This window comes from Macrobrachium rosenbergii, chromosome 3, assembly GCF_040412425.1.
Source record: "Macrobrachium rosenbergii isolate ZJJX-2024 chromosome 3, ASM4041242v1, whole genome shotgun sequence".
Taxonomy (NCBI): Eukaryota; Metazoa; Arthropoda; class Malacostraca; order Decapoda; family Palaemonidae; genus Macrobrachium; species Macrobrachium rosenbergii.
The window spans coordinates 16,842,666-16,861,144 of NC_089743.1; the positions used below are offsets into that span (position 1 = coordinate 16,842,666).

An 18,479-nucleotide genomic window follows, 5' to 3' on the forward strand; every position below is an offset into this window, starting at 1 on the left:
CATTAAACAAAAAGAGGCAAAAATAAACAGCAGCAGGCAGAAAATAAAATACCAAACATACGTCCTCCATCCATTTGAGACAGCCCTCAGCTGTGCAACAGGGACAAAAACCCACAAACCATAAAACCCCGATGGAGACGTCAGGGACAGCCTCACGCTGTCATCAAAGATGAGCAAGGTGGTCACATGACTACTCATGGTCACACTCCACCTCTGACGTGCTCCACTTCGTGGCGTGCTAATTTGCTGCTCAAAGTAATTCCAAAAACTGCCTGCTGCTGCTGCCACTGCCGCTTTCGCTGCCCAACCAGACCCGACTGCCTCACCGACCATCAAAACAAAAAAAACTTGAAGGTAAGGAGGCAGCAATCCACAAAAGGAACGAGCGAGGGAACCAGCAGTTCCCATCACTAACGTGACACCTCCCCACCTAAAAGAAAAAAAAAAAATAAGATTATTTTTTTTTTTACACTCATGATCCCCTCAATGCCAGAACAACCCGCCAGCCAAAACAGAGCCGCCCTGTCACAGTCGCCATTGTAACGACCGGGTGGGTCTGCAGGTTCTTTAAACATACTCAGGGCTTATGACTGAATGCAACAAACAAAGGAGGGGAAAACAACAAAAACAGTAAAATGAGCTTAAAATTAATTTATTTACAATATTTACAAAGCGAGTCAGGTCTGGTAAAAAGATAAACCATAAATACAAAAAAATAAGCCAAAAGGCAGCACTTAAACAAAAAGTAGCATTAAACAAAAGAGGCAAAAATAAACAGCAGCAGGCAAAAATAAAATACCAAACATACGTCCTCCATCGGGGCACCAAGACAGCCCTGCTGTGCAAGACAAAAACCCACAAACCATAAAACCCGATGGAGTTCAACAGCCTCACGCTGTCAAAGATGAGCAGATAGACTACTCATGGTCACACTCCACCTCTGACGTGCTCCACTTCCGTGCTCCAATTTGCTGCTCATAAACTCGACCAACGTCGACTCAAAACTCATCTGCCACTGCCGCTACCTTCGCTGCCCAATTCCCGACTGCCGACAGAAAACCGGCAGCTCACCGGAACATCAAAACAAAAAAAAAATTGAAGGTAAGGAGGCAGCAATCCACAAAAAACGAGCAGGCGGGAACCAGCAGTTCTCAAACGTGACAGGTATGGTAGATTTAGCCACTTGAAGGTTCCATGACAGTAAGGTTTACCTTATTTAAAGTAATTTTGATATTACGGCCTTCCTTTGTATTCATTGTAAAAATAATCTGTGTATTCTTATTATTCTAATCTCTGTGGCTGTCTTTGTGATTCTCGACAACTCTGAAGACAAAGCAAGTTCAACAGCGGTGGAAAGAGGATAGAGGCGTACTGTACTCCCCTTCATCATCTGTGTTGTTCCTCCTGAACCTCATTTCCGCTCTAACTCTGCCTGCAAGTTTAGAGTAGGGGGAGTCTGCTCAGTGTTTGGAAGCTTAAGTCTCTCTCTGCCTACCTCACGTCTCAAAGGTAGGTGAAAGTCTTTTGACAAACCTATATACCAACCTTCAGTACCCTTTGAACCAACAGGTTTTTAGCAGGATTATAAGTGAGACAAGACATTGATCTTGAGAATGAGACTTTAACAAATTACAGTGGTATTTATATGAATTGCTGACCAATCAGCGGCCATGAAATTTACATAGTAACTAACAGACCAGTAATGCACATGCATTCGATTTTAGACTTTGTATCTTCTGTATAGATGAAGATCAGGTGTGTCACAGAAGTCGTTACCATCCTGCTGGCTTGATGTGTTGCTAAGGAGAATGGCCTAAGAATCATGGTCCACGAGCCAGGTGTCAGAGAAGTTGGTGCCATCCTGTCAGCCATGGAGCGCAGCATGGGAACCCGTTAGTGTGGCACAGGTTCTTCCTGAATGTGATGGAAGGGCCAAAGCCCCTAACATCATGCGCTCTTGCATGCAGTGCACTGATATCTGCATCTGGAGACGTGTAGTATGCTCATCTAATTACCTCATGGAGCCAAAGGAGATGGTGTTCTTGGACACTTCTTTCGTGTTCCGGCCAGTGCTAACAAAAAGTCTTTGACATTCAGGCCTGAGATGTAGCATCATTTTTAGATAGCTTCACAGTACCCTAACATGACATAGTAACATCTCTTCAGGGTCGTCACCAACAAAGTCTCTTAGGGAGGGGATTGAGAAGGACTCAAATCTGTCATCAGGAACCAAAGGATTCTGAGTCTTTGCTATGAATTTCAGGACAAATTCGAAAGCTACCAAACCCCAGCCCCTTGAGTGTTCAACATCAAAGGAGAGGCCGTGAAGCTCTCCTACTCTCTTTGTTGAGGCTAGGGCCAGTAAGAAGACCATCTTGAGGGTCACTTTCCTGTCCGATGGTCTTCTTAAAGGTTCATATGGAGCGTAAGTGAGGCTGCTAAGGACAAGAGTCAGATCCCACTTAGGGGACCTAAGCTCTCTTGGGGGACAAGACTGTTCAAAGTTTATTAGAAGCATTGGGATTTACCAGGAGGAGCAGAGATCAACACCCTTCAGGCATAGAAAAAACCCCAGAGCGGCCCTGTAGCCCTTAATGGCTGAAAGAAAACAGCTTCCTCCTATGGAGGAACACAAGGAAGTCAGTTACTTGCTGAACATTAGTTCCGACCAGAGAGAAACCCCGTTGACAACACCAATCACAGTAGATGGCCCAGTTCCCCTGGTACATTGCTGTGGAGGATTTCCTGAGATAGCCAGCCATCTCTGTCGCTGCTTTTCAAGAAAAGCCTCTCAGTTGTAGGAGATACTGGATAATCTCCAGCCATAAAGAGATAGGGACCCTGCGGATTGGTGGAACCTCTCAATATGCAGTTCGCAAAGGAGGTTGTGCCAGGGTCTCTCTCTCTCTCTCTCTCTCTCTCTCTCTCTCTCTCTCTCTCTCTCTCTCTCTCTCTCTCTCTCTCTCTCTCTCTCTCTCTCAGTGCCTCGGTCAGCAGGGCTAGCAGGTCGGGAAACCACTTGGCATGTGGCCACAAGGAAGCCACCTGGGTCATTCTGAGGTTCTGAGTGATCATCACCCTGTTGATGGATCAGGCAAAAGGGAGGAAAGCTGTACGCATCCAGGTTGTCCCAGGGATGTTGAAGAGCATCTTCTGCCGCGGCCTATAGGTCCGGAACAACTGAACAATTACCTTTAGTTTCTTGCTGTGCTGGTTTGCAAAGAGTGAATCATCGGTGTTCCCCAAAGAAGGAACCTTTCCGCTACTCCGGGTGTAGAGACCACTCTGTACCCAGAACCTGACTCTAATGACTCAGCTTGTCTGCCACTACATTCCTCTTGCCTGGGATGTATGTGGCTGAAAGTTCCACTTAGTGAGTCATCGCCCACTGGTGCAGATGTACTGTCAATTCATGAAGTTGTCAGGGGACTAGTCCTCCCTGTTTGTGCCCCATCACCTCCTGAAGGGCTAAGACGGCCACCTTTAGTTCCAGGACACTGATGTAACGCAGTTTGTCTGGGTGATCCCACACACGTGAAGTCAGAAGATCTTCCAAGTGTGTGCCCCAACCCTCATTCAGTGCATCTTAGAACAGAAGATTTCTCCAGCCACCAAGCCAAGTCCTGTCTCACATCCCGCAAGAGGGGAACTCAAGGAAGGGAGAGTCCTTTCCTGGAGACCAGACCTCCTTCAATCTCCATTGACAGGATTGAAGGCGGAGACATCCGTGTGGGACTTGCTTTGACATTCTGGCTGTTTTTGTCTGGACAGGAAGCACTGAGCAATGGTCTTGAACTTGTCAATGCAGACCTGATGGAAAGACCCTTGCTGCTGCTGTGTCTATTAATATGCCCAGATACAGTGTCTTATGGCTAGGAGTGAGATATGACTTCTCCAAATTTATCACTATCCCCAGGCTGTGACAAAATTGGAGTAGAGGGTCTCTGTCTTGGATCAGTTTTAGTAAAGAACTCACCAGGACCAGCCAATCATCTAGGTACCTTAAGTTGTGAATCCTGTGTGAATGGGCCCAGATCAAGACTAGGGTGAATATTTTTGTGAACACGTGTGGGACAGTAGAGAAGCGGAAGCAAAGCACCTTGAACTGATAGACTCTCCCCCAGAATGAAGCGAAGCTACTTGTGAGAAGACTGATGTATCAGTATGTGGAAATACGCATCCTTCAGGCCTGTCAGCAATTAGTTGGACTTCCTAATGGCTGCTAGTAAGGTACGAGTCATTTCCACCTTGAACTGAGCCTTTCTGCTGAAGTTCAGGAAAAGTCTATGAATAGTCTCGAAGCTCCTGAAGCCTTTTGCACCAGAAAGACCCGGCTGTAGAAACCCGGGGATCATTCTGTCACAGCTTCCACAGCACCTTTTCCCATCACTGCCTTCACCTCTTCTCGGAGAGCTACGTCCTTTGGCAAGCCCAGATCGTAGGTCCTTTGATGGAATGGACAGTCAGAGAGGGGAGGGGGGAACCAGAAGGGGAGTAGATATTCCACCCGCAGAACATCTACTACCCAGGTCTATGCTCCATGCTGCTGCCATGTTGCCCAGTGACACGCCAGGCAACCCCACACCAACAGCACAAGTGGGGAGGGGTGCCTCCTCTAGTGTGTACCTCCTCTAGCCCTGCCTCTGCCTCCTCTCCTGGCTCTGGGTGGACAGGGCTGAAAGGGACACTGCTGTGTTCCTTTCTTTACGGGGCAGAAGGTTGAGGGTCCCTGCAAAGACCTGATGTAGTTTGAGGCCTCTTACTGGATGAGTATTTGGCAGACTGAGAAGAAGACAGAGCTACAGAGGCACGTGAAGGTCCGGAAGACTTATTAACAGCTTGGTGGACAAGACTGTCATTACTGTCTGTTTTTCATTTCTCCACCACAGCCTCTACTTGGTCCTTAGGGAAGAGTGACGAAGAACTTACCACCAGCCCACAAACAGGGCCAACAAATCTGGAAATCTTAGAGAGGGCAGCATCTCTCCTTTTCAAAACCCAATTAACTTACATGTTGCTGTTAGGTGAGCTAAGTAAGAGATGGTCTTGCCCTAGATTACAACAGTTTAAGAAAGGTGGAATACTCTTTGCTGTTGCTAGAAAGAGAGGCAGAAGAATTTTGCCAACTGCCGTGAACCACAGGTCAAGCCAAGACACCGCCTGAAACACTGATGCTTAAGTCGATTCCAAAGTAACAGCCTCTTGGTAGGTAAAGGAGGGCCCTCCTGTCTGGATTTGATCCAAGGAAAGACCTAGGCCTTGATGAACTAGGTCCAGATCACCTGCTTCGTTTGTAGCGGCTTTGCAGGTGGAATGTAAAACCGTCTATGCCATGGAAGAGGTGGGGGAAGCAATTTAAAGGACCTGCTGGACCAAAGTGAGTTGCCTCGTCCAGAGACAAGGGAATTTAACTTGGTCTAGAACAGAGCCCCATGATTAGACCATGACAACCCAAACAATACTTTCGATTTCTTCTGCGGTCCTACAAGGGCTTAGAGACCCAGAGGGTAATCTGAGCAGGAATCCAGTCTCTTCCACATTACTGTTGTACTCGTGAATGAGTGAAACTACTACTGCATAAGTTCTTTGCAGTTCTGGATTGTCTGTATCGAGAGGAAGTGGGCCTTCTACTTCCAGGCCATGAGCTTCTCTATCTAACCTGTCTACTGGATCATTGATGCCCCTTGCATCTCTGCCTGTTACTGAGTATATGACCAGTCAGAGCCTAAGACCAATCCTGGTGCATACCGTTCCGATGAAAGAGAAGGAGCTCGGTCTTGGATAGGACATTTAGACCTGTCACCCTCTGTTCCCTGTATATCCCCAAGAGATGAAGGGAACTGAAGAGGAAGGCCTAAACCCGGCCAAACCTATTTGGAGACCAAAGGCTTGACAGAAGAGGAAGGTCTTGGTCGATCGCGTGACATGAATGACTTGTAATGAGGTGCATGCGGCCGTGGACTATCTCTCACAAGAGCGGAACGGTCCTGATCACACAAACACAGCCGGAGTCTGTCCCTCCAAAGTGATGTCATCTTCCTTATAGCCCTAGAGTCATCCTTCCTCACAGCCATGGCTGTACCCTTCATCTCTTGAAGAGGACAAGCGGAAGACGACGCAGTGACTGCATCCTTCCGCAGAGCCTGATCGCAAATCTACGGTCTCTAATGGGATCTTGCTTAACGTGCTGCAGCATGAGAGTTAGGACCTGGGTGACACTCAACAGCAGCAACTTTAGAAGACATATGGCCGTGTGCCCTGTCTGACTCATGGCTGTCCGTAAAAGAGCCAAACTTCGGAGGGGCAGTTGGAAGATGATTGGCAGAAGACGAACCAGGAACTATACTGGAAGCCTCTACTACCGAGGAGTAGACGGTAGAGACCCTGCTGCCAGTAGAATGAGGATCTGTAAGAACATAGGCTAGACATCGCATACATGGATTGTTATCAACCTCCGGGCATCTTCTCTGAGGCCAAGTCTTGGGCTTTGATAAATCATGGGTTTGCATAATGAAATGCAATTACACACGAGATAAACACACAGATATTCACAATATAAAGCATTATACAAACAAAATAGGGAGGAAAAACCATAATAATAAACAGGAGTGCAAAATAAAATGGCTTCTTGGATAGGATTGGCAGCGCACGTCTTGCCAAAAGGTTAATGAGATAACTGAGCGTCTATGGAAGGGAGGTAGGCGAGGCTCTGCCTCCTCTCTCTTCTCACCGGCTAATGGGGACAAGCCACCAACCTTGTTCTATTTATAACTGGTTTTCCAGCACAGCTGAGATTTATTCCATACATAAAGACTGAAAAGTTTGTATCGTGTATGAACAAAGGGAAGTGTGGACAGCAATAAAATGCCAAAGGAAATGCCAACAGTCTTTCACTGGTACATCCACTTTATTTACCACAAGTGAGATACTGGAAATTATTTGGACTTTAATAATGTGCCTACATACAGTCCTCATAGTACCAATTGAAAGATGTGGTACAATATAATAAGGTAATTATCGTCTACTGTGCATTTTCATCAATAAAATCTTTTTACAAAGCATCGGCTATGGATTGTATTTTGGAAATAGCCATTTGAAGCCACAGCCTGATTGGCAAAAATATGCAGTGATGTCTAATGTGGATAATTAAGGCACTCATCAGAGTAAATCAAAGAAATTTAAAGGGGAAACTTAGCTAAATTTAGTAAGCACCCAGAGAGAGGCTAGTTGTGCCGTAAACTATGACATCAGACATAACAGCAGGGTTCCCAGTAGTATGATGATCATAGAAACAAATATTTGACCCTCTTATACAATAAGCAATACCTTGAGTACAATATTGATAATTATTGAAATTTTATTTTATTTCCATCAAAAGTTCTTCACTTATGGTCTGCTCAAAGCACAAGACCCAATTCACACAAGGCTGGCTATCTTGAACAGCATATCCTTTTACAAAGTTTTATATTACAATATTTTTTTTTTTATTTCATGTTCCCTTCAATTTTAATAAAGTTGAAAGTTTCAAGTAAATGAATAAAGTTTATAGAAACAACAAAAGTGGAACACAGGCACACAAATTAATGAAGGGGGATTAGTGTGCTATACCAAGCACTGTGGATTTATTATGGGATTGATCATGCATAAAGGGAGTTAAGGTTGAACTTGCATTACGTTACATTCATGTAGCAGGACTAAGCAGGTACATGTTAACCAGAACTTTTGAGACATTATGAAGCAACAGAAACTCCAGGGTAACAATGGTTTTCACAGAGAAGTAAGCAAGTATATCGTAGTTTAACCAGACCACTGAGCTGATTAACAGCTCAGTGTTACCGTACGACTTGGTGTATATTTCAAGTTAAAGGAAACAAATTGTGCCATGGAACTGTATAACACAATTAATATTCTCATTTGATGGCCATTCCCTTATTGTACTCTGCTTAGAGACATGACTCGCAAAAAGATGAGATAGAATATGTGAGTAGGTGTTTGAATGTGTGAAACAATATAAGAATCCCATATACTACTACTACCAACATTTGGGTCTTCATTCCCAAAGTATATGGGCGGGGTGTCTAGCAAAGTATGTCATACTACAGTATCACTGAGTGGGAGGGCCTTCAGTAATGACATTTTACCAGCCATTTGTGAGCCTGCTAAATTTAGCTAATTTCCCTTTAAATTTCTTTGATTTACTCTGGTAAGTGTCATAATTATCAACATTAGACATCGCTGCATATTTTTGCCAATTAGGCTATAGCTTCAAATAACTAGTTCCAAAACATGATCCCTATACGATGATGCTTTGGTAAGATTTTATCGATGAAAATCAATTAGACACGGCCCTGAAATGCACAGTAGTTGCATGACATGGAGCTTGGTGATTTCCACCTAGAAGCTGTCAGAGTATGAGAAGTAATTTTTTGTTAATATTGTTTAATACAGAACCCTTACAGTTACTGTTTTACAAAAAAATTACAATAACTAGTAAAAGCTGTTTTGTCAAAGTACATATCTACTGTTAATAAATATATAAAATGTAATAAGGAATTCACCTTTTTTAACAATCTAGTAAAGTAGTAACCCGTTACACTGTTTATAAAAATGATACATATATATTCATAAACTATTTTATATAAACTGTTACAACTACTGTTAAGGCCTTGTAAACATGGCAAAATTACAAACCATCATACAGGTCTAGAACTACATGTACCTGTAAACACAAGCAAGAAAAACCAGTGCTTAGAACATTCTAAAAGTTATATTTTGTATTATGGAATAAGAGCACATGTTTTTCATTAAACAGAGAAAATAAACTGTACTTGAAACTGTTTGCATCTGGTCATTTTTGGTGTAATCAGTATGACAAGCTGGTAACTAGTCTTATATTTCAAAAACAGCATCAACCACCAACAGAGTTTTACCAACAATTCTTCATATTCATACTAAGACAGTTGAGTTTTGTGGCTGTGCATCCAGACCCAAATTTGCATATCATATTACCCAGTTTGTTCCCTATGGAGCATATTAACATAAGACAACCTACTTATCCCGTTTAGTTGTCCTTACGGACTCAAAGAAAAAATAATTGGTCATTACCAATTATTTTTTATTACCTAGCCTACTTCAAATGCACTTTTTAAATGTCACATTAAAAGTGGTCAGTACAAATTTTCAGTACTTCCTGATATGTTGAAATCATCACAATTCTCCCTCAGGAATTAAGAGTATTTTGTATTTTTTCATTCAATAAGTATTATAAGAAAAACAGAACCTTTTTTACAATGAATGATAATACATGTTATATAGAATAGCCATGAGTTTGATATGATGAATCTTTCCTGAGGTAACGGTCTCTAAATCAGTAGCCTCTAAATCAATACAAATGCAAGTATATTACTGCACTTATTTTCAATATAATTCTTGTACATCAAAGTTATATATTAAGGAAAATTCTTATAAACAATTAAGAAATTTTTCAACCATGCTCAGGGTTCTAACACACACTGTAAACCCATGGTGTTTGTATGCTCTGTATTAAGCTGAACCTAGAGTTCTCTGGCATTACCTGTGAGTGTCCATGTTAGGAATGATTGGATTCCCAACCCCAACCCACACCCCCACCCCCACCCCACCATCAAGCCTTCTAAGGACTTAAGAAGTTTCTAAATATTTTATCTATAAAATCATTTTAGAAAAAAGCCAGCAATAAAACTTCAGATTTTGAGATTAATAATAATAATAGTAGTAATATAATATTAATGTCAATGTTATTGTTATTATTACAATACCTCTATTGTTTGGCCCCTTTAGAAAGTTTGCATTTGATACCCATGGCATTGCCACTTAACTCTATGGCAATGTTTTGGGGAAGCTTTGAATGAAATTACAAATCATCACCCTCGGATATAGTGCAATAAAGTAAAATAAATACTTGATCAAAATTTTTCAAATTTACATTTAATTACATAAATATTAATGATTTTTAGTTTTTGAAATGTACTATATAATACAGTACTTCATTTATAATTATAATTGGCACAAGAATTTTATGTACAAGAACATTTGTTAGCAAAATGTGTACTCGCAAACTTCAAGAACACTTTTTGTACTTGCAGACACTGGCATAGGCATTGAAGTTTGTAACTTTTTAAATAGTATACAGCCACAGGCATTGAAGGGTGTAACTTGTTAAACAGTATACAGTCATTAAACACGAGAATTATTAAGCATCTCTCTGCTATCCAACAGAAACCTTTATATTAAAAATCTTTTAACAGACAACTAAGCTATCCAACAAAAACCGTCATATCACAGTCTTCAACAATGAAGGAATGCCAATTAATTAGTCTTAGGTATAATCAAAGCTCATTCAGAAACCTTCTTATAGATTTTGTAATGTAATATCTATAAACCTATATAAAGTGTAATGGTTTCAAAATGCATTCAATATATTAATTTAATTTAAATTACAATTATTGTAACCTGTTTTATAAGATCAGTGACCTCTAAGTTTTCGATAACCTACATATGTTCCTCCCATAATAAACACAAGTAAAGGAATACCACTTCCAAGACTTATAATGAGGATTACTGTATTTGAAAAGCTTTCAGCTGGAGGTGAACCAATTCCATAAGCCAAAGTCCTGTTGAGAAGAGAAAAAACCTGAATTATCAAAAGAGAACAAATTTTAAAACTAACTGGTATATCCTAACATTTAAAAACCTGACATGCTGTACATTAGGATAAGCTGGCAAACATGTGCTGAAATGGCTGTTAAAAGCTTGCTGACAAGGTAGTTAACTCTCAACAGGTAGGGGGGAGCCCTGCCCACCTGTCAGTCTGCAATCCACTTGGCAGATGAGAGGGGTGGCTCAGGTTTGCCATTATGTAAAGAATTTTCAGGTCTTATGTTAGGAAAAATAAAAATCACCCATAAATTCTGTGTTCCTACACAAATACAAACCTTTGTTCTTACATAGGAGACTTACCTTTCTGTTGGGAGGAAATCTGGGCACTCTGTCAACCATCTTCCCAGCTTTGCCCAACTTGAGATGTCACTTTCTGGTCCAAGAGAGCAGCAGGAAAGGGATCCCACACCTCTGGCATAATGTACATATGGGATGTACAGTTGCCAGACTTCTGAACCATCACGTAATGGGTTTGTGCAATATTACTTGATAAGGCTAGAAAACCCTCTGAACCATCACGTAATGGGTTTGTACAATATTACTTGATAAGGCTAGAAAACCTTCTGAACCATCACGTAATGGGTTTGTACAATATTAGTTGATAAGGCTAGAAAACCCAAGTAAAATGTTGACAACAAGACCTTGCTATGTAATCAACATTTGTTATTGTCTGTCCCTTTCTCCCCTTGTCAAGAGAAAGAGGGGCACGCACCCTTAAGCAAAAAAATTAACTAAGGACACCACTGTTGTGTAACTTAACTGCTCAGCCCATCAGTGCAGCATGTACTCGGCTAACACTTCGACTCTGTGCTCTAAGTGAGAGAAAGAGGAGGACCAGTAACTCACTCTCCCTCTCTTGCTCGCCGAATACCTTAGGCAAAATGCTTGTCCCCTTGGGGTACTGGACCAGCTACACTGCTTGTTGAGCAGCCACCACAGGGCCAAAAGTAAATGTGTCAAAGGACTTGTGGGCAATGTCTTGTAGGTAAAAGGAGGTGAACATGGTCTGTCTTGACCAGACCCCAGCACATAACACCTGTTGAACTGGTTCTTCCTGATTTAGTTAGCTCTTGCCTCAACTATACACATGCCCTCTTCGCTGGAAGAGTCATGTGCCCACTTGATCATCTCACAGAGCCAGAATGAAATTGTGTTCTTGGACACCTATTTCTTGGCCCTGTCGATACTAATGAAGAGTCACTGACACTCAGGCTCGAGGTCCCGCATCCTCTTTAGGTAGTACTAAAACTCTTAACAGGACACAATAGCATCTCATCCAGATTACTACCTACAAAGTCCTCTAGGGAGGGGACTGGGAAGGAACCAGGAGTCAGAGATCAACAGGTTCTGAGCCTTCCCTATGAAGTCTGGGACAAATTCAAGTGACAATGATTGCCATCCTCACAAATGTTTTACATCAAAAGGCCATGAGACCCACCTAATCTCTCTGCCAACGCCAGGGCAAGGAGAAAAAGTCTCAAGGATCAGATCCCTGCCCGACGACACTCTGAGAGGTTCATATGGGCAACAAGTGAGACTCCTCAGAACAAGTCATGTCCCACTTGGGGCCTGAGTTTCCTGGGAGGTCATGACTGATCAAAGCTCTTCAGGAGCATCGCGATTTCCCATGAGGAGGAGATCTACTGCTCTAAGTCTCAATACTTGACCTAAGGAAGATGAGAAAGTCTGCTACCTGCTGAAGAGTAGTTCTGATAGGAGAGATACCCCGTCTACGACACCAACCACAGATAACAGCCAACTTCCCCTGGTAAACAGCCACTGAGGATTCATGTAGGTATTCGGTCATCTTCCTCACAGTTCAAAGTAAAAAGCCTCTCAACTGAAGAAGACACTGAATAGTCTCGAGGTGTGAAGGGTCAACAACTTCACGGCCTCATGATACCTCGCAGCTGGCATAACAGGTTGTGCCATAGGGGTAGCTCTCTTAGGACCTCGCAAAGCCAGCAGATCTGGATATCACTCAGCATGAGGCAATTTCAATGCTACCAGCATTAGCCTGAGATTCAGGGTTATCAGCACTCTGTTGATGACTTTCCAAATCAGGCAAAATGGTGGAAAAGTGTATGCATCACAGTTGTCCCATGGGAGCTGGAATGCCATGGCATTAGCCTTGGGAATAACTAAGCAAAATATTCAGGGTTATCAGCACTCCGTCTGACTTTCAAATCAACTCAAAATGGTGGAAAAGTCCCTATCACTCATGTCAGTTGTCCCACTGAACCCAGAATGCTGGAATGCTCTAGGGCTACCCATGGGTTGCATTGAATCAACTGATGCAAAATACCAGCAACCCTCCTTGTTGTGTATGCCACTTCTGTGGTGTTATTACATGAACACCACAGGTCTAACACAGTCCTGGAACTCCTGCAATCTCCCTTGGTTCCACGCACTCAACACCAATAACTTCTCCAAGTGTGTGCTCCACCCCTCATTAGATGAGTCGAAGAACAGAAGCATCTCTGGAGGGGGAGTCCCAAGATCACTCATGTGAGGTTCCTGTTGTCCAGCCACCAGGCAAATTCCTTTCTCACTTCCTGAGAGAGAAGAACTGGAAAGAAAGGAGGGTCCAACACATGGGACCAGAACCCTTTAGCTCCACTAAAAGTGCAGCAAGGTGCCTACTGGACCAGCACCTTGTTCATTGTCAGGAACTGATGCATGTGGAAGAGTCCAAAAAAACTAACCCTGCCCTATTAGCTTGTTGATCCAACTTCTTGTTTATCACAGTCCCCATATTGACAAAACTTGAGACGGTCCCTGTCCTGCAACAACTGAGAGCAGGGACTTGCCAGGGCAAGCCAATTAATTGTCAAGATACCTCAAGACTGAGGAGCAGTTGAAAGCCCAAACCATAGTACCTGAAACTGGAAGACTACTCCTCCTAGGGTCCTGAAGACTTGTGGATGGGTACCTGAAAGTATCTTTAGGTCTGCAATGGATCTAGGAATGTTTCCAAATTGAACTGGGCCAGTTGAACCTGTTTAAAGGAGAGAGGTCCATGACTGTTCTCTAACCACCTGTCACCTCTCTACCAAGAACAGGTGACTGTAGACAACACCAACATGAACTTTCTGCATCACACCAAAAGGCCAAGATCCTCCCTGGAAGTCTTATCTTTGCACCCCTTCTCATAAGATGGGCAGAATACTGAGGCTGAAAAGATGGGCAGGAGGCTGAAAGGAGCATGGCTGTGCATCCTTCCCTATGGGCAGTAGTCGTCCAAGGTGCTCTACAAGCAGAGGAAATCGGAGCCTTCCTCTGCTCTGAAGTCGAGGGACCAGCCAAACCTGGTTTGCCTGCAATGCCTTTGCAAAGACCAAGAGGCCTTATGGGATGCTGCCTGGTGAACAAGAGTGCCATTGTTATTGGCAAGCATCTTGTCCAACACAGTCTCTACCTCACTCCAAAGGAAGAGAGGGGCAGACCCCAGAACCAGTCTGTTTCTGAGCGAGACTCCTAGAGTCGAGATAGTACTGCATCTCTTCTCTGCAGGATCAGATTAGAGACCTAAGGTTTGCTGTTTGGTGGGACAGATATTTAATTGCCATACCTTCAAACAGCAGCAGCCTCCTAAAAGAACCATCCTCATCAGGAGTACGACCACCTGAGGAGGACAACATGCAAGCTACTGTGAAGGACCAAAGATCCAGCCAGGAGACTGCCTGGAGTGCAGCCATGGCAGTTGCTGACTCCAATGCCATTGCCTCTGAATGAGAGAGAGAGAGAGAGAGAGAAAAAAATTCAGAATGAAAGTCATCAAGAGAGACACCAGGCGCCAAGTGTGTCAAATCCAGATTTACCTGTAGGGTTGGTACAGTGCTCAAATCTGGAACGTAATACTTCCTCTGATGAGCTGATAAGTTAGAGGCAGAGGAAGCAACTTACCCAACCAACTGGACCAAAGTAAATTATCTTGCCCTGTGACAAGAGAGTTCACCTGGTCAAGGACCCTGCCAGAAAGTTTGGGCCACTGCTAACCAATCAAGGGCCAAGGTTCTTTTTGCAGACGCCATTTGGACTCTGGCAGTGACGGTCCCTTCCTCTGGGTCATTATGCTGTCTGATCAGCTGAATGACCTGATAGAACTCCCTCAGTAACTCAGGAGTATCAGAATCCTGGGGCAGAGGACCCTCAGGTCCTTTCAGGTCTCAGATATTCTGTATTAATCCCTCTGCAGGGGAGGGAAACCTCAGAGCCCCTGGGGATCATTCAACCACACTTGGGCATACAATCTGTCCAGTCCCAGGATCTTACCAGGCTTGTATGCTTTCGTGGACAGACCTGGCAGGGAGCATGAACAATTCATCATTATCCATGGGGCTGTACCAGGAACACGAACAATCCTTGTCATTGTCCATGGACATGTCCAATCCACTCCTCAGAAATGCCCGAAGAGGCAGAGGGAATAGGTGAACAGTCCCTGGAACCCTTGCTCAACCGAGAAGAGTCCAGAGCCTTCTCTGGAGAGCGAGGCCATGGGAAGTGGCCCCACTCATGCAAACATGGTCAGGGGCTGTCCCTCAAATGTGACACAGCCTTCTGAAAGGCTGAAACCTCTACCAACAAGGAAGGCAGAGCTGGGGACCTCCTCTTGCCTCATCTGAGTGTGCCACTGGACCAGGTGGAAACACATTCCCGGGACTCCTGGACTGTTTGTGTTCCAAAGCAGGACAGGTGAGAGAGCACCTGCATGCTGCTTCCTCACCTTCACTCACTGGGTCATGCTGGCAGAGGACCGTGGACCTACAGTCTGTAAACCATGACAGGACCAGTTAGCCTAGCTCACCAGTCCAATACCAGCACTGCTAGGTCTGGGAGACTTAGGGGAAGCGGTTGCATCCTTGCTAGAATCAACAGATGTGTAAGTACGGGCTGTACCACTAGCAAGAGCTCTGCTGGTCCCTTCTGCAGAAGGGACCATCTACTGGGAATCTCATGAGACTTCCCATGCGGAGATGAAGCAACACTCTACTACTTCTGCTTATTTGTGGTTAAAGTTGAAGGGTAGGAAGTGGAAGCACCTGACAAACCCGAAGCAGACGACAATAACTTCCTATTGCATTTCTTCATCTTCTTCAGGTTTGCCAAGGTCAAAGCCATAATCATGGAAGACCCTATCCTGGAACACGAATCTCAGATACTTTCTATAGTCCTGGTGAACTGGAACATTGAAGTAACCGTCCTGCATAACTATCATCACCATCCAGTCCCCCTGATGGATGGCTGACAGGACCGAATGATCCATTTCCATCTTGAACTTATAATTTGAATAAAGGAGTTCAGAGCAATGACGTCCAGGACAGGTCTCCATCCCCCACATGATTTCAGAACTACAAAGAGGCAATTGTAAAATCCCTCTGTGCTTGTGTCCTCAACTTCCCCCACTGCCTGCTTCTCGAGCAGTGCCGAAACTTCCTGAGACAGGGCCAAAAACCTCTCTGAGCCCACAGAGTAGGCTTTCAACCTGATGGGAGAGGTTGCTAAAATAATTTCTCCCTGAAGGGGATTGCGTAGCCCTTCTTTAAAACTTGTAGTACCCATGGATCTACTCTCCTTGTCTCCCACCTGCTCCAAAAATGAAGGAGCCTTGCTCCCACTGGGACATGGAGGACAGTTAACTCACTTGCGAGGGACAAGTTTGTTGGAAGACTTCCTCGAAAGGGCTGCTGAGCCAATGGAGAAGTCCTGGTAGAAGGAACAGAACCAGAAGGAGGACGTTCAGGGATCCTAATCCTCTTGGCAGACTGAGCAAGCAGGTCTTGGTTTGACTTTTTCTGCAGTTCACCTGTCACTCGTTCCCAGGTCTCTTGCGGAAACAAGCTGTTACTGTCTAAGGGAGCAAACAGCAGGGAAGAACGTTGAGAGGTAGTGACCCCCTTTGAAGTGAACGAGCACCATAAATCTCACTTCTTAAGAACTCCAGTAGTAAAAATGGAGGCTAGCTCATGGGCGCCATCCCTCACTGCTCGATCTGCACTGGCCAGAACCCCTAACAAATCCAAGGCAAAATTCTCCTGAAGTGACGAGCAGTCCTCGATCTTCTTTGCTAATGCTCCTACAGTCAATCGAGGAAACTCAGAACATCAAAGACCTTAAAAAACATCCTTCAACAGATGGTCTAACTCTGACATTGTAAACATAATCCTAGCAGAAGAGAAGGCTTATTGATGTGTGGCATCTATGAGACTGGAGAAGTCCCCTTGAGAGGAGGCAAGAACACCCAAAAACAGAGCTTCTCCAGTGGCATATGACAGATACTTCTGTTGTATCTGACGAGGAGGAGGCGAACAAAGACCACTCTTCCAACGTCCTCTTCTCTGAAGACCATACGTCAATAAGTGCAAGCAATTTCCTGGATGAAGAAGAAAGAACTATACGTGGCAACTTAGTAGATCCTGTTTGTTGTTGCATCATAAATACCGAACCTGGAGAGGATGGGGTGGCTGGAGAAGTAGTGTCTGGATAGCACACCAGGAAGAACTGCAAAAGAGCTGAATAGTTCAAAGTGGGAGCACTGTCATCCACAGGTTCCTCATCTGAGGAATCTGGGACATCGGAGGGTCCGAGGAAACCTGAGTCGCTGTAGCTGGTTTCTGTAACAAGCTCAAAATGATATCCAAACAGCACTGAATAGCTAAAGACAGATCCGCAACCACGGGAGGACGGCACTAGATATGTTGGGAAGAGAAAGTCCCACCTGCGGTGCCAAACGATTACTGGCAGAAGGACAAACATCAACATGGGTGCTCGGTCCCTGGGCACCCACTCACGGACCGACCGGACACAACAGGTTCACTAACATTCACACATCTAACAAACAGTAAAGGATCGGATATCTGTAACTCGGACACTGGGTGCCCATAGGATGGGCACTCGACTGCTGGGCGCTCATATGATGGACGCTCGGACACTTGATGTCCACATACTGAAAACTCATATAACACATGATCACTCTCGGGGCGCTTGGACATGGGGCACCCACGAACTGGAAGCGCGGACAATGGGGCTCATACGAATGGTGCTTGGATGCTGGAAGATCATAAGAATGGCATTCAGACACTGATTGCTCAAACGATGGGCACTCGGACACAGGAAAATCACCTCCTAGGCACTTGGGCACTAAATTCTCGGACTCTTGGCTCTCAGACACTTTATGTCCATACACTGGACTAACTAACACTTTCTTGGACACTGTGGTGCTCTGTGGACACAGAAAGGGTGCAAAAAGCTTGAGAAGACTCCCAAAAACTAAAGTAGGGAAGGGGACTAACTAGCCCTTTCTTGGAATGCTCACTGTGGAAGAGCAGGGGGAGTCTTCATCCACTGAGGCCCTTTCAGACCACTTCCAATGGTCTTCATCCATTGAGGGCACTTGATGCAAAGTGCCAACTGCGCTTCTGAGCCCCATTAGAGTCCGAGTCACTGGAAGATAATGCATGAACGTCCAAACAGATGCCTTTCCAATGGCGATCCTCTGAGTCCTGGGGTAAGTGGACAACAGGCTTGGATGAGGCAGCGACCACTTGTGGGCAAACACCACCGACCTCCCTTGGACTGCCAGTTTGCTTCCTCCCAGGTGAGCAAGGGAGTTTAGCAGGGATCTTGGTCTAGGAGCATCAGTGGGACGAGTAGCTGCCCCCTCCACTGACACTGCACCCAACACTGCACTGACACTATCAAATCTGTCCATGAGAACATGCACTGAGCTCCCAATCTGGGAAACGGTGTTCACTAACAAATCAAATTTCTTATCAACACAT

At 44.4% G+C, this 18,479-nt stretch overlaps 1 protein-coding gene across 1 annotated transcript in view; it reads right to left on the minus strand.

Moving 5' to 3' along the window:
• Positions 1-6,888: 6,888 nt before the first annotated feature.
• The window catches only part of LOC136852862 (glycosylated lysosomal membrane protein-like), a 61,191-nt gene continuing 49,600 nt past the window's right edge, over positions 6,889-18,479 (minus strand). Inside the window, exon 7 of the mRNA XM_067127770.1 lies at positions 6,889-10,652. Within this exon, the coding sequence (XP_066983871.1) occupies positions 10,505-10,652 (148 nt within the window). The 3' untranslated portion in view covers positions 6,889-10,504. The remainder of the gene's footprint in view (positions 10,653-18,479) is intronic.